A 26,803-nucleotide genomic window follows, 5' to 3' on the forward strand; every position below is an offset into this window, starting at 1 on the left:
ATGGCCCCCGCGATCCCCGCCCTGCTCTGCCTCGGTGAGATGAGGAGGGGAAGGGGGAGCCCTGGTCTGGAGGGACCCCCCAGCCAGCCTGCTCCGTCAGGGGACCCCAGGGCCCAGGAGGCTCCCGGGGAGGAGCGGCGCTGCTCAGAGCTGAGGGCACACCTCTCACAGGGCACTCTCTTCCAGGGCTGAGTGTGGGCCTGAGGACCCATGTGCAGGCTGGTGAGTCTGTTCCAGGGCCCAGCTCCCTGCTCTTGTGGGGACAAGGGTCACCCCCAGGCCGCGTGGAGGGAGAGGGCAGCTTGGGTCTGGGAGGTCTAGGCTGAGAGCCGGGGCCAGGGGGAGACGCCTGGCGAGCCCGCCTCTGATTTCCTTCCAGAGACCCTCCCCAAACCCACCATCTGGGCTGAGCCGGGCTCTGTGGTCCCCAGGGATAGCTCCGTGACCATCTGGTGTCAGGGGTCCCCGGGGGCCCAGGAGTTCCGTCTGGATAAAGAGGGAAACCCAGATCTCTGGGACAGACAGAAACCCCTGGAGCCCGGGGACAAGGCCAAGTTCTCCATCCACTACATGTGGCAGGCGCACACAGGGAGCTATTGGTGCTACTACAGAACCCCCACTGGCTGGTCAGAGCGCAGTGACGCCCTGGAGCTGGTGGTGACAGGTGAGGGGCTCTCGGGGGCCTCGGGCTCTGCCCTCGGGAGGGGTCTGCTCTCAGGGGGTGTCCCTCTCACAGCCCAGCCCTGGGCGGAGGGCGGGAGACCCAGGGAACCAGCTGCCTCCTTCTCTCCTAGGATCCTACGGCAAACCCAGCCTCTCAGCCCTGCCGAGCCCTGTGGTGACCTCTGGAGGGAACGTGACCCTCCAGTGTGCCTCCAGTCAGGGATTTAACAGATTCCTTCTGACCAAGGAAGGAGAAGACGAGTCCTCTCGGACCCTGGATGGACAGCAAACCCCCAACTGGCAAACCCAGGCCCTGTTTCCCGTGGGCCCCGTGACCCCCGGGCACAGGTGGACGTTCAGATGCTACAGCTCTTACAGGCACACCCCCAGGGTGTGGTCGGCCCCCAGAGACCCCCTGGAGCTCCTGGTCTCAGGTGAGGAAGTCCCGTCCTGACCCCATACATTTGTGCAGACAAGACAACGTACTGGGGTCTCTGCTCCCAGGGGAGCCCCTGTGAGAGAATGGGGAGAGGAGCGTGGGGCTCACAGGACAGACACACAGACTGAGACACGGTGAGGCCTGGGGCTGGGACTGGAGATGGGGGTCCACAGGGGAAGCGGTCCCAACAACCCAGCGCGTGTCTCTCCCCAGGGCTGTCTGGGAAGCCCTCCCTCCTGACCGCGCAGGGCCCTGTCCTCACCTCTGGACAGAACCTGACCCTCCAGTGTCGCTCTGACATCAGCTATGCCAGATTCGCTCTGTCCAAGGAGGGTGGACAGGACCTCCCCCAGCGCCCTGCCCGGAGGCCCCAGGAAGGGCTCTCTCAGGCCGACTTCCCCTTGGGCCCCGTGGGCACCATCCACGGGGGCCAGTACAGATGCTATGGTGGACACGGCCTCTCCTCCGAGTGGTCGGCCCCCAGCGACCCCCTGCAGCTGCTGGTGGCAGGTGAGGAGCCAGCGGATCAGTAGGGGACCTGACTCTGCACAGGCCCCACCGGGGAGCCCCAGGGGTTAGGGTTATGATGCTGGGACCAGGGAGAGGGGTCCCAGGGAGGGACAGAGACGGGGTGGTAGGAGGGGAGAGACTCGGAAAAACAGAGACAGCGCCGAGGGGCCAGAGAGGCCCGGGAAGTCTCGCTCAGAACCAGGCCCGGCGCATGCACCCCCTTCCTCTCTGCAGGACGGCTCAGAGACAGACCTTCCCTCTCGGTGCGGCCAGGCCCCTCGGTGGCCCCGGGGGAGACCGTCACCCTGCTGTGTCAGTCAGGAAACAGGACGGACACTTTCCTTCTGTCCAAGGAGGGGGCAGCCCATCGCCCCCTGCGTCTGCGCTCCCAGGACCAAGACGGGTGGTACCAGGCCGAGTTCTCCTTGAGCCCTGTGACCTCAGCCCACGGGGGCACCTACAGGTGCTACCGCTCACTCAGCACAGACCCCTACCTGCTGTCACAGCCCAGTGAGCCCCTGGCGCTCGTGGTCTCAGGTGAGCCTCAGTCTGTCCCTCTCACTCAGCAGCTCGGGGCCTGCCCTGGGAGTGCCAGGTGGTGGAGGAGGAGGCACTGAGGGAGTGGCCCCCTGAGGGAGGGGACTCGGAGCCTGCGCCCAGCCCCTTCCTCCCACACTGAGGTCCTGGAGGGGCAGGTGGGCAGTGTGAGGGTCTCGGGGAGGCCACAGAGCCCTTCAGGGCAGAGGGGGTGATGTGGGGACCCCAGGTCAGCCCAGCGTACGCCTTCCTGGGCTCATTCCCAGGACCCAGTATCCCAGCCACAGATCCAGATCCGAACCTGGGGACTCTCGGGGCTCTGTGCTCAGGGGAGACTGCCCACCCCAGGGCGCTTTAACATTCTTTGGGAACAAGGCCCCTCAGATTGTCAAGGGGCGGCGGGGAGTCAGGCAGAAATGGCGCCGGAGCCACAGGCTGCAGGGGCCTGAGGCTGCTGCATGGGGTTCAGTCTGTGGAGAAGCAGGTCCGCCCCCACCGCATCCTGCCCCCGGAGGCTGCAGGGATCACTTCCTCCCATGGGCAGAGTTCAGCTGGCAGACAGAGAGGGCTGAGCGAGCATCTATAGGGGGAGGTGGATCCGTGGAAGCCACGGTTGGGTCCCATCCCGGGACCCCACAGACCACTGATCAGGGGCGGGGTTCCACCCCAGGACCCTGCAAACACCACTCAGGGGCGGGCCCCACCCTGGGACCCCACAGACCACTGCTCACGGGGGGCCCACCCCCGGACCCCACAGACCACCGCTCAGGGGAGGGCCCCACCCCACCCTGTGCTGTTGGAGCTCCTTCAGCTCAGGGTCCTGATAGGAACATCTGAGACAGTAAGATAGAGAGACCCCAGGAGTCTCCCTTCAGGACACTCGGGCCCGGCTGACACCCTCCCCCAGCACCGCTGTCAGACCCGCGAGTGTGAACGAGGACAGCGTCCCCGTCGGGTTGGGCTTGGGGCCGCGTCTTCTCACGGGAGACGGGTGCCCTGGGCACACACAGAGGGTAACGGGGCCGGCGCTGACCTGTGCGCCCTCACCCCAGACTACACGGTGCAGAGTCTCACCCGGATGGGCCTTGCGGCTTCGGTCCTGCTGCTCCTCGGGATCCTTCTCTGCCAGGCTCGGCACGACCACGGAGGAGCCCGAGACGCAGCCCGGAGCTGAGCACCGGGACCCCACACTCCCCAGAGCGCAGGAGCCCGGGAGGCGAGCTTCTGGTGTGGGAGCTTCTGGATGAGCCTCTGACCCCGGAAGAGAGATGAGCCGCAGGGTAGGAGGAGGCCCAGGCATCCTCAGGGGGCTTGGCCTCTGCTCATGGGGCCCCCTCCCTCCTGGGGAGGACGCCCCGGCTCCCGGCTGCTCTCACCCCTGGCCCGAGGCGCATCCCACATGGCAGGGGCGGGTCGTCACCCTGCACGCCCTCAGGCTCTGTCCACTCGCATGGAGGACGTGAGCCTCATTGTTCATGCTCGCCGTCTCTGCTGTGCACAATGACCTCCATCTCTTCTCAGAAACAGAACATCGTTTAAGTAACTGAATAAATGGGTGGAAGTGGGGCCCCATTTGGAACAGTTGGATCCTAAACTCTTCCCTGAGCCCCCTCTGGACCCCTCACGCCCCTCCTCCTCGTCACAGGACACCCGCTGTAGTTTCTCCAGAAACACTGTCAGTGTGAAGGGACACCCTGGCGTTTGAAGTGACCGTCAGGGCTACGCTGGTAAATGAGCTCAGGAATATATCATTTTGTAAAGAGCAACGATATGGGGTTTCCCTGGTGGTGAAGAGTCTGCCAGCCAATGCAGGAGACACGGGTTTAATCTGTGATCCTGGGGGACCCCACGCGCCGAGGAGCAACTGAGTCCGTGAGCCACAGAGACTGAGGGCACGTCCTGGAGCCCGCCACAGAGAGTCCAGTGCTGCAGACGCCCAGACACCGCAGCGCGGGAGCAGCCCCGCTCACACAACCAGACACACCCCCGCAGCAACACAGCCCCGGCGCAGACAAAATCAGCAGGCAATACATGCTTAAAGAGCCCAGTGTGAACTGTGTGTCTCCTCTGGGGCAAACGCACTCTGTGGCCAACCTCAAGGTGCCTGGATGAAGGCCGGTGGGAAGGAAGGAGCAGGTGGACTATCCTAGTCTGGTGCCTCCAGACTGGTGCAGCCTGCGAGTCTGGTGCAGCCAGCCTCCACCGATGGCCACACGTGCCCAGATGTGTCTTCTCATTACAACCACATAGGATCGTCTCCACCTCAGTTTTATGCCCCAGGTTCCCTGAAATGAGATGCCCACCTCCTAGTTCATCTGTAAGAGAGGGAAAGAGAAAACGATGGACAAGTCAAGGCTGACTCTGACGAATCCTAGTACATCACTGGCAGGGATATTCATCAGCCCGGTCAATCTGGAGAGTCGACAGCAACTCTCAGTTAAAGGGCAGAGACACAGCGCTGGCCCACAGTTGTATAACCCAGAGGAAGATGCGTGCACGGCCATGCGTGTACAAGGAGAAAAAGGACACGTGGGTTGTTCACGTGGGAAAAGTCGAAATCACTTTCACCAAAATGAATGGTTTGGTGTATATATATGCAACATAATTTTACACAAAAAATGCACAAAGCTGGATTGCTACAGGAACACAAGTCAGTTTTCAAGCATGATGGTGAATAAGTGAAACACGACTGTAGGAGTCCAGTGCATCACATCAAATTCAAAAGGCAAAAACATGGGACTCAATACATAAAATAAGTAATCAGACGGGAGGAACAAGAGCTGCTACCAGGTTTCCCTGGTGGCTTGGCGGATAAGAATCCAGCCGCCAACACAGGGGACGCAGGTTCCATCCCTGCTGAGAGAAGATCCCGCGCCAGCCACAAATGCTGAGCCTGCGGGCCCAGAGCCCTGCCCTGCGACAAGACACGTCACCAAAGCGAGGAGCCCAGGCACTGCAGCAAAGAGAAAAGCTTCCTGAGCTCAGCTCAACGGGAGGAAATCCCCTGGGCAGCGAGGAAGACCCAGCACCGTCCTCTGTCCCTCAGGCGTGTCCAACTCTGTGACCACATGGACTGTAGCCAACCAGACTCCTGTGTCCATGAGATTCTCCAGGTGAGAATACTGGAGTGGGTTGCATTGCCCTCCTCCAGGGATCTTCCCCACCCAGGGATCGAACCCAGGTTTCCCGCATTGCAGGCAGATTCTTTACCATCTGAGCCACGAGGGAAGTCCAACACAGCCAAAATTAATTAATAATTAATTTTTAAAATTGATACCTCAGAGATACAAAAGTTTATACGAGAGTACTAAGAACACTGTGTGCTGAGCCATCCAACAGCAAACCTGGAAGACATGCACGCGTCTCTAGAGACACACAGCCTGCCAGAACGGAGGCAAGAAGACCCAGACAGCCTGAACAGACTGGCCACTGGAAGCGACACAGAATCTCTAATAACACCAATGAAAACTCCATGCAAACCAGAGGCCAGAACTGGATGGCTTCATGGAGGACTTCTACCAAACTGACAAAGAGGAACTTCTATGACCCTCTTCACACTCTCCCAGGAGACTGAAGAGGACGAAACGCTCCCAGAGTCTTTCTATGAGCCACCGTCACCCCGGTACCTAAACCACACAAAGACACAACCAAAAAAGAAGTTACAGAACAGAGCGCTTTATGAACATAGATGCAAAATGCGAAACAAAATATTAGCTAACCAAATTCAACAACACACAAAAAGAATCACACACCATGACCAACTTGGATTCATACCAGGGTCACAAGGATAATTCAACATGTGCAAATCGATCAATGTGAATTGCCACATCAACAAGAGAAAAGACAGAACAACATGCTCGTCTTAATAGGTTCAGAGAAAGCACTGATAAAATGCAACATCCTTTCATCATAAAAGGTCTCGCCAAAGTGAGTAGAGGGAACATATCTCAATGTAACAAAACCGATTTATCACAAGCACACAGTCAACACAGTACTCAAAGGTAACAAGCGGAAAGCCTTCCTAGAGCTCTGGGACAAGGTAAGGATGCCCACTCTCACCATCTGTGTTCAACACACCACTGGAAGTCCTAGTCATAGCAATCAGGCAAGAAAAAAAAAAAAAAAAGGATTCAACTTGGCGGCAGGAAGGAGGCAAAACTGTCCCTGTATGCAGATGACGTGATACTGCATTTATAAAACACTGAAGATGCACACACAAACTGCAGAACCGAGGGAGGGGGCATCCGGTCTGCGGAGTGGGCAGGCGTGTTGTCTGGGTCTGCAGTCTCTTCGTGTGTGTGTCTGTGTGTGTGTGTGTGTGTGTGCACTCGCTCAGTCGTGTCCAACTCTTCGTGACTCCACAGACAGTAGCCCGCCAGGCTCCTCTGCCCAGGGATTCTCCAGGCAAGAATACTGAGGTGGGCTGCCACGTCCTTCTCCAGGGGATCTTCCCCACCCAGGGATCGAATGCGCGTCTCTGCACCTCCTGCGCTGGCAGGCACATTCTTTACCCCTGAGCCGCCTGGGGAGCCCGAGTGCAGCCTACCATCACTCTGTTTCTCTCATTCTAAAAGGGCGCCAGATACCTGCTTACCCTTCTCGCTTTTCCCTGTGTATGTGGACTATCAGGGCTTCCCAGGGGGCACTAGTGGTGAAGAGCCCGCCTGCCAGCGCAGGAGACGCAAGAGACTTGGGTTCAATCCCTGGGTCGGGAAGATGCCCTGGAGGAGGGCATGGCCACCCCCTCCAGTATTCCTGCCTGGAGAATCCCATGCACAGAGGAGCGTGGCAGGCTACAGGCCGTGGGGTCGCAGAGTCGGACACGGCTGTAGTGACTGAGCACGCACACTAGTTAACTATCGTTTCCGTTTTCCATTTCTGGCTTCACTGTGACACATTTCAGAAATTTTAATCAGCGCTTTAAGCAAGATGGCAGATGGGGAAGTCCCAGCCCTCATCTCGCACAGAAACACTGATAAACCGGGATTATCTGGGCCTCATGACTTTTATGCAAACTGCAGAATCCAGCTAGTGAGCTGCAACACCTCAGATGAACAGAAAACCGGAAAGAAACACTTCAAAAGGATAAACGGAGGACGTTCTGTTTCTCTGTCTCCCTTCCCGCAAGCTGGTGCAGCTCAGTGCTGAGAGGACACCCCCTTGGGCCCAGGCCCTCGTCCCTGGGAGGACAGTGGATGCGGTTGCGCCACATCCCCAGGCTCCGGGCCGCTGGCTCAGAGACCGCCTCGCTGCTCAGCTCACAAGAGCACCAGGCAGCAGACACACGTGGGGCCACAAAGCAGGAAGAGAAGGGACGGGGCTCTGTGCGGCTGGCTCGGCCTCGGGGTTAGAGGAGCACGGGGTCCTCGGACTTCTCCCTCAAGGCAGGGGCTCGACAGGGTGGGGGCACAGCATCGTTTCCCTGGACGGGAGGGCGGGGGAGCCTCATGTCCACCGAGCACGTCTCCAAGGCTCCAGAATCTCTAACTGGGCTGGGGGCAAAATCCCACCACAGGTCCGAGCGGAGGCGGCTGCTTCTCCCAGCGCACAGACACCAAAGCAGAGCCACAAGAAACACCGAGAACTGGGAACTGTGACTGTGCCCAGGGTGGCAGAGAAACCCCGAGAACCAGGAACCATGACTCTGCCCAGGGCAGCAGTGAAACTGCAGGAAAATGGGAGATCTACAAGCTCCCTTATTATGGAAAATAATTGTCCTGAAGCAGCTCAGTGAACTGATCTTCCACAAGGTGCCCAGAGCACAGAAGGGGAAGGGACAGACCCTTCAATAAACGGTGCTGGAAGAGCCAGATGACAGCAGGCAGGAGGGTGAAGCGGGACCCTCAGCTCACACTATATGTGAAATCATCTCAAAACGCAGCAGAGACTTAAACCCAGGGCCTGGAACCATGAAAGAACAAGAGGAAAACACAGGGGGAGCGTCGGGACATGGGTGTGGACAAGGTTTCTTTGGATATGACACCAAAAGCACAGGCAGCAAAGACAGAACCAGGCCAGGGGGAGTCCGGTAAATAAAACCCAACCAGCAAAGGAAACAGTCACAGGAAAGGCAATGGGTGCAAGAGGAGATGTGTGCAAACCACACATCTGCCTTGGAGCTACTTCTCAAATATACAAGGAGCTCACACAACTCAACCCAAAGTAACACCAACCCAGTTTTTAAATGGGCACAGGACCTGAACAGGTAGCTCTCAAAAGACAATGTCCATATGACCAAACAGACATGGAAAGGCGCTCAGCATCCACCAGTCCTCAGGGGAGCACACGCCAGAGCCAGTGAGATGTCACTGCACGTGTTACAGACACTCGACTGCTAGGAAAAAGACAAGTGCTGCCAAAATGCGGAGAGAAGAGAACCTTATGCATGGTCGTTGGCAAGGCAATCGGTGCAGCCACTGTGGAAAACAGTGTGGAGTTTCCCCAAAAAACTAAAAGTAGAACCACCTACCACATGACCCAGCAATTCCCTCCAGGGTATGTATCCAAAGAAGAATCCAGGACCTCACAGATGTATCTGCACTCCTGTGTTCTGCAGCGTTGTTCCCAGTAGCAGGATGAGGCCACAACCTGGATGTCTGTCGATAGATAAATGCACAAAGACAATGCCAGACACACACACACACAACAATGGAGTCTCACTCAGCCTTTAAAAAAAGGGAATCCCTCCTTTTGAGACAACATGGGTGAAGCTGGAGAACATTATGTCGAGTAAAGTAAGCCAGACACAGACAGGCAAACGCAGCAGGAGCTCACTGACCTGTGGAATCTAAAACACACTCGGTGAAATGGAGGAGAATGTAGTCCCCAGAGGCTGGGAGCGGGGATAACGGGGAGGTGCTGGTCATGGGGAACAAACTTTCCTGGACACCGATGAGTGAGTTCTAGAGACCTGATGTGCAGCGATGTGACTACAGCTGACCATACCATACTGTAGACTCAATCCTGCTCAGAGGGTAGCCTGAAGTCTCCTTACCAGACCCACAGACCAAGGTGAACTACAGGAGCTGATGGACACGCTAATTATAATTGGCATGACTGCGGTACTTATTTCACAGCATAGACAGAAGTCAGAACGTCAAGCTGTGCATGTGGAACAGATACAATTTTTGTCGATTCAGTTCAGTTCAGTTCAGTCACTCAGTCGTGTCTGACTCTCTGCAACCCCATGAATCACAGCACGCCAGTCCTCCCTGTCCATCACCACTCCCAGAGTTTACCCAAACTCATGTCCATTGAGTCCGTGATGCCATCCAACCATCTCATCCTCTGTAGTCCCCTTCTCCTCCTGCCCTCAATCTTCTCAGAATCAGGATCTTTTCAAATGAGTCAGTTCTTCACATCAGGTGGCCAAAGTATTGGAGTTTCAGCGTTAGCATCAGTCCTTCCAATGAATACCCAGTGACTGATCTCCTTTAGGATAGACTGGTTGGACCTCCCTGCAGTCCAAGGGACTCTCAGGCGTCTTCTTCAACACCACAGTTTAAAAGCATCAATTCTTCGGCACTCAGCTTTCTTCATAGACCAACTCTCACATCCATACATGACTACTGGAAAAACCATAGCTTTGACTAGACAAACCTTTGTTGGCAAAGTAATGTTTCTGCTTTTGAATATGCTATCTAGGTTGGTCATGACTTTCCTTCCAAGGAGTAAGCGTCTTTTAATTTCATGGCTGCAATCACCATCTGCAGTGATTTTGGAGACCAAAAAATAAAGTCTGACACTGTTTCCACTGTTCCCCCATCTATTCCCCATGAAATGATGGGACAAGATGCCGTGATCTTAGTTTTCTGAAATTTGAGCTTTAAGCCAACTTTTGCACTCTCCTCTTTCACTTTCATCAAGAGGCTTTTTAGTTCCTCTTCACTTTCTGCCATAGAGGTGGTGTCGTCTGCATATCTGAGATTATTAATATTTCTCTCAGCAATCAGGATTCCAGCTTGTGTTTCATCCAGTCCAGCGTTTCTCATGACGTACTCTGCATATAAGTTAATTAAACAGGGTGACAATATACAGCCTTGAAATACTCCTTTTCCTATTTTGAACCAGTCTGCTGATCCATGTCCAGTTCTAACTGTTGCTTCCCACCTGCATAGAGGTTTCTCAAGAGACAGGTCAGATGATATGGTATTCCCATCGCTTTCAGAATTTTCCACAGTTTATTGTGATCCACACAGTCAAAGGCTTTGGCATAGTCAATAAAGCAGAAATAGATGGTTTTTCTGGAACTCTATTGCTTTTTCTATGATCCAGTAAATGTTGGCAATTTGATCTCTGGTTGCTCTGCCTTTTCTAAAACCAGCTTGAACATCTGGAAGTTCACGGTTCACATATTACTGAAGCCTGGCTTGGAGAATTTTGAGCATTACTTTACTAGCGTGTGAGATGAGTGCAATTGTGCGGTAGTTTGAGCACTCTTTGGCATTGCCTTCCTTTGGGATTGGAATGAAAACTGACCTTTTCGAGTCCTGTGGCCACTGCTGAGTTTTCCAACTTTGCTGGCATATCGAGTGCAGCACTTTCACGGCATCATCTTTCAGGATTTTAAATAGCTCAACTGGAATTCCATCACCTCCACTAGCTTTATTCAAAGTAATGCTTCCTAAGGCCCACTTGACTTCACATTCCAGGATGTGTGGCTCTAGGTGAGTGATCAGACCATTATGATTATCTGGGTCATGAAGAGCTGTTTTGTACAGTTCTTCTGTGTATTCTTGCCACCTCTTAATATCTTCTGCTTCTGTTAGGTCCATACCATTTCTGTCCTTTATTGTGCCCATCTTTGCATGAAATGTTCCCTTGGTATCTCTAATTTTCTTGAAGAGATCTTTAGTCTTTTCCATTCTGTTGTTTTCCTCTATTTCTTTGCATTGATTGCTGAGGAAGGCTTTTTTAGCTCTCCTTGCTATTTTTTGGAATTTTGCATTCAGATGGGAATATCTTTCCTTTTCTCCTTTGCTTTTCACTTCTCTTCTTTTCACAACTATTTGTAAGGCCTCCTCAGACAGCCATTTTTTGCATTTCTTTTCCATGGGGATGGTCTTGATCCCTGTCCCGTACAAAGTCACAAACCTCCGTCCAGAGTTCATCAGGCAATCTATCAGATCTAGTCCCTTAAATCTATTTCTCACTTCCACTGTATAATCATAAGGGATTTGATTTAGATCATACCTGAATGGTCTAGTGGTTTTCCCCACTTTCTTCAATTTAAGTCTGAATTTGGCAATAAGGAGTTCATGATCTGAGCCACAGTCAGCTGCATGTCTTGTTTGTGCTGACTGAATAGAGCTTCTCCATCTTTGGCTGCAAAGAATATAATCAATCTGATTCCTTTCTGTGTGAAAACCGTCAATATCCAAGAACTTGCACCTCTGGAAATGCCTTCTTTCACGCTCAGTCTCTTTTTATCAAGTTGCTTGAGAACACTTCCTATTTGGAATCCAGCGTGTGACTCAGGTACTAGGAGAGGAAAACGCTGGTCAAGGTTAAGGGCCCCATGCCCCCAGAGCCCACCTCCTCTCTCAGGACCTGGCGGGTTGAGGCCGAGGCACGGCCCACAGCGGGAGGCGGTGCCGAACCTCCTGGAAGCTGGGGATGTGCTCTGCATGAAGCTCTCACTTCTGCCCCTTGCAAGTGCTCTGACTCAGGGGGAAGTCTTCCTGGTTGATTCCCTGACGGCGTGGCTCCAGTATCCTTTAGCGCCCCCTTTTGGTAGGGGGCAGTCTGCTCCCAGTGGGCTGGTCATTCCCTTGGTAATCTGAGTTTTCTACAGAAAGTAGTTTCAGGACTTTTTCAGGGCCTCAGTCAGTCTGCCTTTTTTTAGTTGAAATTTACTTAAAATAGAAGTAACTGTTTCAAATTGTATAATTCAGTGGGAAATACTTTTTAATTTAACCTTCAGTTTCTCAGTTTACTATGAAAGGTCAAGATACGAATGTTACTTTTTTTCCCCATTTAATTAATTAACCTATTTGTTGACATTGCTGCGGCACACAGGCTCTCCGTTGCAGGGTGTGGGGTCTTTAGCCCAAGTGTGCCCTATCTGGATCCCTGGCCGGTGATCCCGCCCGGGCCCCTAGGTAAGGAGCGCGGAGTCTCAGTCAGGGGCCCAGCGGGGCACATACATGAGTCCCAGGCCTTCGCAGGTCGGTTCTCGTCAGTAAAGGAGGCGCCGTTATTTGCTGCCTCAGCCGTTGCCCTCTGTTGTGAGCGTCTTCCCGTCTGACACCTACGACAGATAGCACACTGGCCCTCAGCACAGGCCCGCCTCTCCTGAATCTCCCTGTCTGCTGTCTATGCTGCACTCTGGACCATTTCCTCGATGCTATACTCCGAAATCATATGTGGCCGCTCAGCTGTCTTCTTGACTGCATGACTTTTTAGCGTGTTAAATCTACTGGATTTTTCACGTCGAAAATTTTCAACTCTTTAGAGTAACTGCCTGTTCTTCTACAAAATAATCCACATGCTTGCCTCCCTTTATTTCTCTGTGAGGATGGGTGCCTCTCTGTGTGCACACGGGGGGAAACCTCTGCCTCTGATCCTGAGAACATTCTGGCCACCGGGGGCCACACCGCCGAACTCTCGTGCTTTGCTGTGGTTCCCCTCCATTTCGGGAACTTTCTTTCTGCCCTTGTCTGTGGCTACGTGTTTCAGAAACACTCTCCAAGCACGTCTCAGAGTTAGGAGCAGAGGAAGCTCTGAGTGGGCACCACACTCACCCCCTTCCGTGCAGTCTCCGCCCGCAGCCCTTCAGTCCACCCTCTCCTGCCGTCACCTCGTCTGGAAATTGACCGTGATGATGGAAGCAAGAGCCCGTAGCCCCTCTGAGGGCTGGGGTCGGGACAAGATGCAGAGGAGGAACCTCAGTCACAGAGAAAGGCCACCGCCACCCCAGGTACATGAGCAGAGGGCACGCGTTTACAGGAGCATCTGTTCTCCAACAGAGTGAGAGCTCTGACCACAATCAATACTGCCTAAAGCTTGCAGGTGATGACAAGACTGGGAGGAGACTGTGCCCAAGGACCCCGGGGCCCCAAGGAGGCAGGACGCACCCAGGGGCTTGTTTCCAGGAAGGCGGGCTGGACTGTGACGCGATAAAGAGAGATGCACCGAAGGGGGCTGTGACAGGGGAAAACCATACTCCGGGGCAAGGGACTAGTCAGTTTCCTTCCTTATTCCCTGACCGTCTCCTCTGGGCTCTCGGCCACGTGGACTCCACTGAGCCCAGGGAGACACTGACCATGTGTCCCTCATAAAGACCAGACTTGGTGACACAGAGCGGAGGGAGAGGGTGGGAGGAATGCAGAGAGTAGCATGGAAACACACACACCAGCTCGTATAAAACAGACCATGGGGGAATGTGCCATGTGACTCAGGGACCTCACACAAGGGCTCTGTGACAACCTAGAGGGGAGGGAGGTTCTAGAGGAGGGGCATGTGACACACACGGCCGATTCATGTTGATGTATGGCAGAAACCAGCACCATATTGTAAAGTAACAATCCTCCAATGAAAAAAAAAAGTGTCTCTTGGGATCTGAGTCCTGCGGGCAGCAGGGGCTGGCATCCTCCCTGAAGCATCTCCAGGGCCTGGTGACCTGTCCACGGTGAGGACCCCACAGGGACCTGCTGATGGGCGGGCAGAGGAGGAAGCAGACCCCGAGGCTAGGCTCTCAGAGGAAAGGACATGCCCTGCTTGCTCACACCTGAAACAGGCGTCTCAGGAACACCCTGGGACTGTCACAGGAACAACGCCGGCTTTCAAGAAGAGGCTGTTCCCCTTCCTGCAGGGACGCTGAAGTGACAGCCGCGTGACAGGAAGCCCCAGCCCCGGAGAGGACACACCCTGTGGTCTGTCTGTCCGGAGGACACCCAGGTCTCCTCCATCCTCACAGCCTGGACTGCAGGGAGGAGATGCCATGGCCCCCACCCTCCCTGCCTTGCTCTGCCTCGGTGAGATGGGAGGGGCAGGGGGAGCCCTGGTCTGGAGGGACCCCCCAGCCAGCCTGCTCCGTCAGGGGACCCCAGGGCCCAGGAGGCTCCCGGGGTGGAGAGGCGCTGCTCAGAGCTGAGGGCACACTTCTCACAGGGCACTCTCTTCCAGGACTGAGTGTGGGCCTGAGGACCCAGGTGCAGGCCGGTGAGTCTGTCCCAGGGCCCAGCTCCCTCCTCTCGAGGGGACAAGGTCACCCCCAGGCTGCAGGCAGGGGGAGGGCAGCTCGGGGTCACAGGGGGGGAGTCTGGGAGGTCTGGGCTGAGAGCTGGGGCCTGGATGGGACGCCTGGTGAGCCCACCTCTGATTTCCTTCCAGGAACCTTCCCCAAACCCACCATCTGGGCTGAGCCGGGCTCTGTGGTCCCCTGGGGGAGCCCCGTGACCATCTGGTGTCGGGGGACCCTGGGGGCCCAGGAGTTCCGTCTGGATAAAGAGGGAAGCCTGTTTCTCTGGGACAGACAGAAACCCCTGGAGCCCGGGGACAAGGCCAAGTTCTCCATCCACTACATGGGGCAGGTCTACACAGGCAGCTATCAGTGCTACCACAGCACCCCCACTGGCTGGTCAGAGCGCAGTGACCCCCTGGAGCTGGTGGTGACAGGTGAGGGACTCTCGGGGGCCTCGGGCTCTGCCCTCGGGAGGGGGTCTGCTCTCAGGGGGTGTCCCTCTCACAGCCCAGCCCTGAGGGGGAGGGCGGGAGCCCCAGGGAACCAGCTGCCTCCTTCTCTCCTAGGATCCTACAGCAAACCCAGCCTCTCAGCCCTGCCGAGCCCTGTGGTGACCTCTGGAGGGAACGTGACCCTCCAGTGTGCCTCCCGTCAGGGATTTAACAGATTCCATCTGACCAAGGAAGGAGAAGACGAGTCCTCTCGGACCCTGGATGGACAGCGAACCCCCAACCGGCAGACCCAGGCCCTGTTCCCCGTGGGCCCCGTGACCTCCGGGCACAGGTGGACTTTCAGATGCTACGGCTCTAACAGGGACACCCCCAGGGTGTGGTCGGCCCCCAGCGACCCCCTGGAGCTCCTGGTCTCAGGTGAGGAAGTCCCGTCCTGACCACATACATTTGTGCAGACAAGACAACGTACTGGGGTCTCTGCTCCCAGGGGAGCCCCTGTGAGAGGGTGGGGAGAGGAGCGTGGGGCTCACAGGACAGACACACAGACTGAGACACGGTGAGGCCTGGGGCTGGGACTGGAGATGGGGGTCCACAGGGGAAGCGGTCCCTACAACCCAGCGCGTGTCTCTCCCCAGGGCTGTCTGGGAAGCCCTCCCTCCTGACCCCGCAGGGCCCTGTCGTCACCTCTGGACAGAACCTGACCCTCCAGTGTCGCTCTGATGTCAGCTACTCCAGATTCGCTCTGTCCAAGGAGGGGGAACAGGACCTCCCCCAGCGCCCTGCCCGGAGGCCCCAGGAGGGGCTCTCTCAGGCCGACTTCCCCCTGGGCCCCGTAGGCACCGTCCAAGGGGGCCGGTACAGATGCTACGGTGGACACGGCCTCTCCTCCGAGTGGTCGGCGCCCAGTGAGCCCTTGGAGCTGCTGGTGGTAGGAGAGGAGCCAGCGGGTCAGTCGGGGACCAGACTCTGCACAGGCCCCACGGGGAGCCCCAGGGGTGATGCTGGGACCAGGGGGAGGGGTCCCAGGGAGGGACAGAGAGACAGGGGTGGGGGAGGGGAGAGACTCGGAGAAACAGAGCACTGAGGGGCCAGAGAGGCCCGCAGAGTCTCGCTCAGAACCCGGGCCGGCGCCCGCACCCCCTTCCTCTCTGCAGGACGGCTCAGACACAGACCCTCCCTCTCGGTGCGGCCAGGCCCCTCGGTGGCCCCGGGGGAGAATGTGACCCTGCTGTGTCAGTCAGGAGACAGGACGGACACCTTCCTTCTGTCCAAGGAGGGGGGAGCCAATCGCCCCCTGCGTCTGCGCTCCCAGGACCAAGACGGGCGGTACCAGGCCGAGTTCTCCTTGAGCCCTGTGACCTCAGCCCACGGGGGCACCTACAGGTGCTACCGCTCACTCAGCACAGACCCCTACCTGCTGTCACAGCCCAGTGAGCCCCTGACGCTCGTGGTCTCAGGTGAGGCCCAGTCTGTCCCTCTCACTCAGGAGCTGGGGCCTCTGCCCTTGGAGGAGGAGGGGGCGCTGAGGGAGGGGCCTCGGAGCCCGCGCCCCGCCCCTTCCTCCCGCACTGGAGTCCCGGAGGGGCAGGTGGGCAGCGCAAGGGTCTCGGGGAGCCCACAGGGCCGTGCATGGCAGAGGGGACTCTGGTGGGGACCCCGGGTCGGCCCGGTGAACCCCTTCCTGGGCTTATTCCCAGGGGCCCATTCTCCCAGCTACAGACCCAGACCCGAACCTGGGGAGTCTCGGGGCTCTATGCTCAGGGGAGGCAGCCCAGCCCAGGGTGGTATGGGAGCCAGAAGATCTAATACCCTCTTAGGTCGTCAAGGACTCGCTGGGGGTGGTGCAGAGATGCTGAGGGGGCAACGGGAAACACAGGCTGCGGGGCTCTGAGCTGCCGGGTGAAGGGCCATGTGTCGTGGCCCCCAGCCTGGAGGGAGCAGGGCTGCAGAGGGGGAAGTGGCCCCGCCCCCACCCCCTTGCTGACCCCCAGGGGGCTCCAGGCATCAGTTCCATCAGCTCCACCCCTCAGTGGAGTCAGAACTGCAGAGAGGGGAGCAGGCTCCTGAGGAGATGGTGGCGGGTCTGGAGCAGGCTGAATATGCCCCCAGTTCAAGCGCCTCTGGAGACTCTGATTTGGACTTCCTCACCCTCACCACACCCGCGTGCAGGCCTCAGTTTCTCCCAGTATAAAAGGAAAGACCTGTGGCCCAGAACTTAGGTTTCCTCAGTTCTGACCTGGGTGTGACCCTGCATCGGGTGAGGAGCACAGGGAGGTCCCGAGGAGGTGACTGTGGGGCCTTCCCGTACGCTGCAGCATGGTGACAGCATGTGGCGGGGGGTGGGGGAGCGGACCCAGAGGCCCCCGCCACGCAGCCGGCCCCTCCCCCAGCCCCCACTGAGGTGGGGGAGGAGAGGGGACAAGGGAGGACCCTCAGCTCCAGCTGAGACCCTCAGACAGCCCCCTGCAGGTGAGGGGCCCCCAGAGCAGGAAGCTGGTGTCCTCCTGGGGGCCAGCTCAGGAGGTGCTCAGGGCACCCAGGGCCCTAGTTCCAGACTCGGCTCTGCCCGCTCCAGGCTGGGTCACCAGGGCCCGTGATCTCCCTCTTTATGCCTCAGGCTCCTCGTCTATAAACGGGTGGGATGGGCTGGAGATGGACGCACAGACCCCAGCACGAGTCTGCACACAGCAGGTGCCCAACTAAACGGCACCCCTGGCTCACTCAGGCGTCTCTGGTGCCCCAGGCCTCACGTGGTACCTGAGTGTCCTCATCGGGGTCTCGGCGACCTTCTTCCTGCTGCTCCTTGTCCTCCTCTTCCTCTTCCTCCGACACCGGGGTCAGGACAGACGCAGGAAGTCAGGTGAGTAGGGAATGGGGTGACTCGGACCCCTGGAGGCCTTAGGGCATCAGACAAAGGGAAACCTAGGATATGGGAACAGGCTGCTTAGAAAAATTTTTTCCACAGTATGGAGGTTCCTTAAAAACTAAAAGCAGAATTATCATATGGTCCAGCAAATTCACTGCTGGGTATATATTTGAATAAAATGAAAACACTAATTTGAAAAGATACAAACATTCCAATATTCATGTAGCCAATTTACAATAGCCAAGATATGTCAGCAACCCAACTGTCCAGCAAGAAATGAATAGAGAAAATGTGGTGTGTGTGTGTGTGTGTGTGTGTGTGTATACCCACATATACATACAATGGAATATTACTCAGACATAAAAAAGAAGGGAACTCTGCCATTTGCAACAGCATTCATGGACCTAGAGAGTATTACGCTTACTGAAATAACTCAGAGGAAGATAAACGCTTCATGATAGCATTGGTACATACTGAATCTGGAAAATAATACAAAAGAACGCATACGAAAAACAGAAACAGAGTCCTTGATATAGAAAAATAGCTAATGATTACCGGGGGGTCGGGCAGATGAGGGGTGTGGACTAAGAGACACAGACTACTCTGTATGAAATAAACAAGAAGGATACACTAGATAGCACAGGGAATGTAGCAATTATTTTGTAATAACTTTAAATGGAGTATAACCTATAAAAACATTGAATCATGTTACATGCCTGAAACTAATATGTTACAAATCAACGATATTTCATTTAAAAATTTTTCCAGAATCTCAAATCTGAAAATCTAGTGGAAAAAAAACACCCACTGTCAGCCCATGTGCACTCATTAAGCCATTCCCCTCCTTCTCAATGTCACGAACTGACACGCACCACGAGCCCAGGCTGCCTTCTCTCCTCCTGAATCCCACGTGGAGGGCGGGGGCACCACGTCCCCGGGGCCGAGCCTCTGTCCCGGGACCCAACCCAGGCCGAGGCTGATTTCCGACCTCCCACAGGGGCTGCAGACCCAGGGCCCGAGGACAGGGGCCAGCAGAGCAGGTAACTCCCACCCCAACACCCCCACAGCCCCCCGCCCACAGCACCCCCACCTTCTCCCCCTGACACAGCATCTCCTCCTCAGCTCCAGCCCAGCCACAGACACCCAGGACCAGGCCATCTGTGAGCAGGAGAGGCGGCGGCCCGTGGCGGGGCACAGAGACTTCTGGAGACAGTGCAGGGGGGACACTCAGAAGGGTGGGGGACCGGGTCTGGGGACTGAAACTCCACACAGCACTCCCCCGGGTGCAGGGTAGGGGGGCACAGAGACCTCTGGAGGCCGTGGGGGGGATGCTCAGAAGGGTGGGGGACCACACAGCACCCCCCCTCCAGGGTGCAGGGCGGGGGCTCCAGCCCTGAGGCTCTCGGAACCCTGCCCAGCGGTGCCCCCTGATCTGATGCAGATGCTGCCGTGAGCGACGCACACTCTGAGGTGGGGCTGCAGCTGAACCATCGGGTGAGACCACAGACCTCCTGTTGCCAAACTCAGCCCAGCGCACACGCGTTGCTGTGCTCACACCCCAGCTCCAGCCACGCCCATCCCACCCCTCCTTCCGGGCTCCCTGGGTCCTGCTGTGACCCCTCCCTCCCCTTGCCCTGTGACCTCACAGCCCCTCCTTCGGGGCGCCTTGTCCTCTGGCTGACCTTCTGGTGTGGGCGTGCAGCCCCAGGTCTCATGAGGATGCGTGCATCAGTGGATGGCCCACACGGCCCAGGACCCCCTCCTTCACCCCCCAGCAAAGGGCGCAGGAGAGCGGGCGCCACCCCCCAGGCCCTGCAGGTACAGCGGGTGCTCACCTCGCGGTGAGAGGGGCCCCGCGTCAACAAGCTGGCGGAGTCTCAGTATGCAAGGTGCTGACGAGGAAAGTAAATCAAGAGACGGGACTGGGCGCACGGGGCAGGCACACGGGGCAGGCACACTCGGTAGGAAGGTCCTGAGGCGGGAGGGACACGCTTTAGCAGGAAGATGGCTGTGTGTTGGGCCAGATGAGCAAGAGGTCCAGGCTCAGACAGAAACCAGGGGAGCACAAAGCACCTGGAGGCTCCCGGGCATCAGGAGGCCCCTGGAGTTTCCACCAGGAGAGTGAGCTGACCTGACCCGAGGTTCCAAGCCTCATCTGGGCACAGTGGGGAGCTGGTTGGAGGAGGGCGGCGGACCCAGGAGGCGCCTGTCCTGCCTCACTGTCTCCCTCCAGCACAACAGGCGGGAGGCAGGCCCCAGGAGGGGACGGGCGCCCTGTGAGCCCCCAAGATCACAAAGGCAGGAGGCGCCCCCCCTGTTCTCCTGGTCGGGGGGATTCCGGGAAGGATGGACAGATGCACAGCAGATGGGTCCCTCCTCTCCGGGCCCCCAGGCGCCCCATCTCACACACCTTCCCTCCCCACACAGGCTGCCACGTCCGAAGCCCCCCAGGACGTGACCTACGCCCAGCTGAACCACTCGATCATCAGAAGGGGGACGGCTGCACCCCCCGGCCCCCTGGCGGGGGAGCCCCCAGCAGAGCCCAGTGAGTACGCTGCTCTTGCCGTTCGCTAGCCCAGGAAGGACCCGACCCCAGGCTCCCAGGACAGATCTCAGACCCCAGGAGGCACGTGAGCTGCCAGCAGTGGACACCACCTAACCAACAGCAGCAGTACCTGGGCTCCTAACAGACCACCGGGAGCCCCTAGGACTCTTTTGGGTCAACTGGTTCTACCCTCAGAAACAGCATCCTGGACCCTGGGTGGCCCAGCGGTTACGAGTCTGCCAGCCAATGCAGGAGACATGAGTCTGATCCACTTGCTGCCAGACAGCTGAGCCCAGGGGCGCTGCAGCTGCCGAAGCCCTGGTGCCCAGAGCCGGTGTTCCTCAAGAGGAGCCAGTGCGTGAGCAGGCCGTACACAGCCAGGCACCACCCTCTACTCGCTGCAACCAGAGAGAGCCCACACGCAGCAGGGAAGACCCAGCACAGCCACAAATAAACAGATTACTAAAAAACTGAAAGGCATGTTTCAGTTTCCTTAAAAAAGATAATTAATATCCTCATATTTTATAAAAAAGGCAGCGGACTTCTCAATGATCAGTGATTTTGAAAAAGACCAGCACATTACTCCAAACGAAGGGAAGAAGAGGGAAAGAACAATGACAAGGGTAGCTACTACTGAAGACAAACAAGAAGGAGAGGAAAATCAGAAAAGCCAGAAAGCTTCGTCCTTGAGAGCGTGGATCACACGCATACATGCTAGGCACAAGGACCAAGTCAGACAGAGGGAAGGCATTGCTTTACTGCCATCAGGACACGACAGCGGATCCTTCAGACTTTAGAAAAATAAAAACTTCATCGAAGGACAGTTTTATGCTATTATAGTAGAAAATGTAGATGACACAGACCAAAAGCCTCAAAAATAAAATTTATCAAAATTATGGACATAAGGATAAACAGAAAATGTGAATTGTCCTATACGTTAAAGTGAACTCTGAGTCGAGAGAGTTTCACAGGTGAATGCATCTGAACACGTGGGCACTCATGAAGCACACACTCATACACACACCTACCGGGCTTACACCAGCTTATGCAGAGGGGAGAAGGAAGGAAGGGCACACTCCACAAAACATTTCACTGCGCCAGAAAAACCTGAGACCAAACGGTGACACGGAAACTACAAAATGGGAAAATCTCAGGAAGCTCTTTTTCCCTGGTTTCTGTTTTCCTAAACAAACATTCACAAAGAGGATTCATCAGTAAATAAAATGGACCACATATCATGCACGTGCACCTATTTTTCTTCAGGAATGTGTGGTTGGTTTCATCCACAAAAATCAATCAATACAATTCAAATATTAATTTTAAAACATCATGATAACAGATGAAAAGTTTTTGATAAAATATACCACCAATTTATAATGAAAAAGTCGTAAGTAGAAGGGAATTTCCTATCATTTATCAAAGCATCTCTTAAAACCTGCACTAGAAATCTATTTTTTATGTTTGTTTATTCATTGTTGGCTGTGCGGGGTCTTGGTAGCTGCGTGGGCTTTTCTCCAGTTGCAGCGAGCAGGGGGACTCTCCTTGCAGTGCCCGGCTTCTCACTGCGGGGACGTCTCTGGCTGCACAGCTCAGGCTCCAGGGTGCCCAGCTTCAGCAGTTGTGGCTCGTGGGTAAGCGGCTCCCAGGCTCTCAGCAGAGGTTCAGTGGTGCTGGTGGATGGTGCGTGTGGCATCTTCCCAGGTCAGGGACCGAACCCGGGTCTCCTGCATTGGCAGGCAGATTCTTCACCACTGAGCCGCCAGGGAAGCCCAGAGATCACTGTTAAAGGTAAAAATGTACAACCTTTCTGCCTGCGACTCAGACTGAGCCAAGAAAGTTTACTATTATATTTCTATTCAGCAGGGTCCTGGATGAACCAACCACTTTAGTCAAAAAAAAAAAAAAAAGCTAGGCACAGAGGGATGGAATAAAACTATATTGCAAAAAAAAAAAAAAAAAAAAAAAAAAACCACCAAAAATCTGTATTGTTCACAGATTACAAAACTATGCATAGAAAATCCAAATAATATAATAATCTATTTTTCTGATTTGAAAAGGATCTATCTAATATCACTGGGTATACTCAATATATAAAAATCAGGTGCATTTCAGACTTCCAGTGTTGGACCAGGAGGAAATAGAGGTTTGTTTCCTTAACCCCCCACCAGGCACAGTTAAGTTCCTGGACATTACATATACAATCGCAAGAATACAGGCATGCCTCCTTTTACTGTGCTTCCCAGATAATCTGAGTTTTTACAGCTTGAAGGTTTGTGGCAACCCACATCAGGCAAGCCTATCAGTGCCATTTCCCCACTAGCATTGGTTTTTAATTGAAGTGTCTACTTTGTTGTATCAGGAATAATGCTCCTACAGACCTACAGACCACAGTATAGTGTGAACATAACTTTGATAGACACTGGGAGCACAAAAGAGTTTCCGTAACTCACTCTGCTGTGATATCTGCTTTGTTGCTGTGGTCTCCAAGTGAGCCCACAACATCTCTGGGGTCTGCCTGTACTCTGAAGACTGGAGAGAAGGCAGCAGACAGACAAAGAGTGGTAAGACCCCAGGAGTGAAACGGTGCGTATCAAAGGGGACCCCGTAGGGTACCTGGACTGCCCCACCCACCAGGCAGGGATGAGTCATACCCCAGCGATGCGTCAGGTAAGCCCTTTATAACAAAAGATCTCCTTAAGACCCAGACGCTCACAACATAATATCTAAAATGTCCAGGTCTCAATTTGAAAACTCATTCATCAACACGAGAACCAGGAAAATCTCATCTTGAGTACTTTGGCCACCTGATGCAAAGAGCCAACACACTAGAAAAGACCTTGATGCTGGGAAAGATTGAGGGCAGGGGGAGAAGGGGTCGACAGAGGATAAGATGGTTGGGTGGCATCGCCGACTCTATGGACATGAATTTGAGCAAACTCCGGGAGATGGTGAGTGACAGGGGAGCCTGGCGTGCTGCAGTCCATGGGGTTGTAAAGGGTTGGACACAACTGAGTGACTGAAAACAGCTGCTAACACTGAGATGACAGAGCTGTTGAAATTATCGGACAAGCACTGTAAAACAGTCATGATAAAAAATGCTCTGAGGAGCAATTATACGTGTGCTTAAAGTAAATCTAAAAAAGCTAGACAGTCTCAGCAAAGAAACAGAAGATATAAAGAACTCAGTGGATATTTCAGATCTGAAAGACGCAACAATTAAAACAGAAGCCCCCGTGGATGAATGGACTCAACAGCAGAATGGAGATGACTGGGGACAGGGGACGGAAGAGGCAGCAACAGCAACTCCAGTCTGAACACCAGGGAGCACAGGTTCTGGAAAGGCATGGGAACAGAGTCTCAACAGTCTCCAATCCTGCAGATCGGGGATCAGTCTCTGATTCCTAGAAGGAGAAGAGAGAGAGGATGAGACTGGAAAGCAATTCAAGAAAGAGTGGCTGGAATTTCCCCAAACTTGGCAGAAGTCATAAATCTACAGATTCATGAAACTCAGAAAAACCCAAACGGGATGAACCCCAGAAATCCATGCCAAGATGCAACACAATCCGACAAAAGAGGAAGACGCTCCCTGGACACGGTGAGACCGAAGTGCCGCCCACTCACATGATGGTGCACTTATCAGAACCTCAAGGGCAGGAAGGAAATGGTGCAACAGCTTCAAGAGCTGAAACAAAACTGCCGATCCGGATTCTATAAGTGGTGTCCACCTCTCGGCGACCCCACGGACTGTAGTCCGCCAGGCTCCTCTGTCCATGGGATTTCCAGGCAAGAATCCTGGAGTGGGTTACCATTTCCTCCTCCATTCCTTCAGAAATGAAGGGAAGGGGGGAAGACACTCTCAGGTACCCTCACAAGCATGCCTGGCCTAGATCAGTGGCCAAGGGAAGTTCTGGTCCCAGAAAAGGGAGGAATCTTGGGACATCCGGAAGCAAGAAAGAAGAATGGGGAAACAGAAACGTGGGCGGGAAGGCAGCGGGCCCGCCCCGCCCCGCTAGCTCTCCTCCCCGGGCACTAGGCTCACATTTTGAGGGGAAAAACCAAGTCACACTCGTTGTCACCCAATGATAGTGTCATCATGCATTTATCTACTAATGTTTTAAGAAATGTTGGTAAATGAGCATTGTGTTTCAATTCCTGGAGCCTGTACGGGGATGGGAGATGTTTGAATTCCATGTAGTATAAAGAACGTATGCGGGTTTCCCTGGTGGCTCACTGGTAAAGAATCCGCCTGCCAATGCAGGAGACACAGGTTCAATCCCTGGTGTGGGAAGATCCCACATGCCACGGAGCAACCGAGCCGGGGAGCCGCAGCTGCTGAAGCGCGCGTGCGGAGAGCCTGTGCTCTCAGCGAGAGGCCACCGCGGCGAGAAACCTGCGCACCACAACTAGACGGGAGCCCCCGCTCACCACAGCTACAGAGCAGCCCGGCGGCAACGAAGACCCAGCACAGCCAGCAATAAACAAAGACTTTAAAAAAAAAAAAAAAAAAAAGAACGTATGGAACACTCAGGACAATCAAACACACTCAGAGAAGCCACACCCTCACAGTAAGGCCTAAGGAACTCTAGAATATTCCCAAACAGAGGTTGTTTTTAAGCCTTGAAAGGATAAGCTGAACCAGTCATTTTACCAACCTCCAAAACATAGTTAGTTTCACTGTAAAGACAGGAAGCAGAATCTGTATACTCAACAGCATAACTTTGGGGACTTCCCTGGCAGTCCAGGGGTTAGGACTCTGTCCTTTCACAGCCGAGGGCGTGAGTTCACTCCCTGCTCGGGAACAAAGTTCCTGCAAGCTGACTGGCTCGAACGAAAAAACGAAAAACGACTGTCCTATCACAGAGCGCATAGGCAGTCAAAAGCAACGCTGCAGTCAGGTGGGGTGGCAGGGGTCAGCGCCACCGCGAAGACTTCGGTCGGTAGTGGGGCTGATGCACCGCACTCCTGCTCAGCACCCAGCCTGGCCTCTGCAGACCTGACGGATGAAAGTTGGTTGGCAGGCCTCAGACTTCACCCACGTTAGCTCCTGTCACAGCTGCTGTGTGGGAAGCGTACTTCCCCCAAAACAGAATTAGGCAGCCTTGGCTCACTTGTATGCAGCTGTGGATCTGGTAACTAAGAAGCAGTTCGTGTTCACCTAGGCTGGACTGCAGTTCACGTCCACACTTTGCTGGAGGCAAATTAATTCTCCCCACCTCGCAGCACAGTCCAAAGGGGCCCCCAGCTCCCTGACATCGGGCAGAACACCCCATCTGTCTGTAGCATCGATGACATCTTGTTAACTCGACCTCCTGGCTAGGGGGCGGCGAGTACTCTGGCAACCCTGGTATACACTACGAAAGGTGGGAGTTGTCGTTTTGTTTCTGCTTTTTAAGAAAAAAGAAATTCAGCGATCCAGAGCGTCCCAAAGCAGGGAGGTTAACAGAGGTCCTGTTCTTGGAGGCTGTGTGTAGTAAGCCACGGGCCACTGCACCTTGCAACACTTAACCCTGAGAGAGAGGCACGGTTCTGGGTGAGCATCCTCGACTTGCAGAAGCAGCATATGTCATCCTTGGGAAAACAAGTGACTTCTCACGTGACTGAGAAGCTGGCGGACCTGAGTGGAGCCCCAAGGCAGGGTTCTGCAGTAGCTTCAGTCCTGGGACCCCCATATCCGGGTGTAGTGGAGGCTGCATGAATTCTCAGCAAGCCCCAGCAACAGAGGTGAGGTTTAGTCCTATGGGCTCACGCCATCACACCCACCATCTGCAACTGAGAGCCAGAGGCTACTTAAAGAACGGTCCCTGGGGCTTCCCAGGTGGCTCAGTGGTAAAGAACACGCCTGCCGATGCAGGAAATACAAGACCTCCATTTCCATCCATGGGTCGGGAAGATCCCCTGCAACAGGAAATGGCAGCCCACTCCAGTGTTCTTGCCTGGAGAATCCCATGGACAGAGGAGCCTGGTGGGCTACAGTCCAGGGAGTTGCAAAAGAGTCAGACACAACTTAGCGACTAAGCACCAACAAACACAGATCCCAGGTGCTCTCAGTCTGACTAAAGAGGCCCCTTCCCTTCCTACATAGCTGGGCATTTTATTAATTTTACCAAATGGTTCTGATGCCCAAACTTATGTAATGATGTGGGTGTTCTTTGTTAGTCTATTAACATGGTGCATGAACCCTGCTGCTGCTGCTGCTGCTAAGTCGCTTCAGTCGTGTCCGACTCTGCGACCCCATAGACAGCAGCCCACCAGGCTACCCCATCCCTGGGATTCTCCAGGCAAGAACACTGGAGTGGGTTGCCATTTCCTTCTCCAGTGCATGAAAGTGAAAAGTGAAAGGGAAGTCGCTCAGTCGTGTCTGACTCTTAGCGACCCCATGGACTGCAGCCCACCAGGCTCCTCCTTCCATGGGATTTTCCAGGCAAGAGTACTGGAGTGGGGTGCCATTGCCTTCTCTGGGATGAACCCTACTGGTTTTCAAACACTGAACCAGCCCAGCATCTGATGGTAAACCACACTTCGTTGTGGTGTGCTATCCTTTTCAGACTTGCTTGGCTTTCATTTATCAATATTTTGGTGAGAATTTCTGTATCTGTCTTCCTGAGGT

At 55.0% G+C, this 26,803-nt stretch overlaps 2 protein-coding genes across 2 annotated transcripts; both read left to right on the forward strand.

Moving 5' to 3' along the window:
• Positions 1–4,200, forward strand: LOC129630764 (leukocyte immunoglobulin-like receptor subfamily A member 6). Its single transcript, XM_055551252.1, has 8 exons — positions 1–34; positions 187–222; positions 380–664; positions 795–1,097; positions 1,316–1,612; positions 1,847–2,222; positions 2,869–2,966; positions 3,025–4,200. Exons 1-8 carry the CDS (start codon positions 1–3, stop codon positions 3,321–3,323), a joined length of 1,728 nt encoding a protein of 575 aa, XP_055407227.1. The 3' UTR covers positions 3,324–4,200.
• A 9,737-nt stretch (positions 4,201–13,937) lies between these two features.
• LOC129630765 (leukocyte immunoglobulin-like receptor subfamily A member 6) lies at positions 13,938–20,225 on the forward strand. Its single transcript, XM_055551253.1, has 12 exons — positions 13,938–14,311; positions 14,483–14,767; positions 14,900–15,202; positions 15,421–15,732; positions 15,940–16,373; positions 16,499–16,569; positions 17,403–17,476; positions 17,529–17,645; positions 18,649–18,691; positions 18,774–18,886; positions 19,093–19,145; positions 20,079–20,225. The coding sequence occupies exons 1-12, from the start codon at positions 14,086–14,088 to the stop codon at positions 20,223–20,225; spliced, it is 2,178 nt and encodes a 725-aa protein (XP_055407228.1). The 5' UTR covers positions 13,938–14,085.
• The last annotated feature ends 6,578 nt before the right edge of the window (positions 20,226–26,803 follow it).

Source organism: Bubalus kerabau, chromosome 17 (assembly GCF_029407905.1).
Source record: "Bubalus kerabau isolate K-KA32 ecotype Philippines breed swamp buffalo chromosome 17, PCC_UOA_SB_1v2, whole genome shotgun sequence".
Classification (NCBI taxonomy): Eukaryota; Metazoa; Chordata; class Mammalia; order Artiodactyla; family Bovidae; genus Bubalus; species Bubalus kerabau.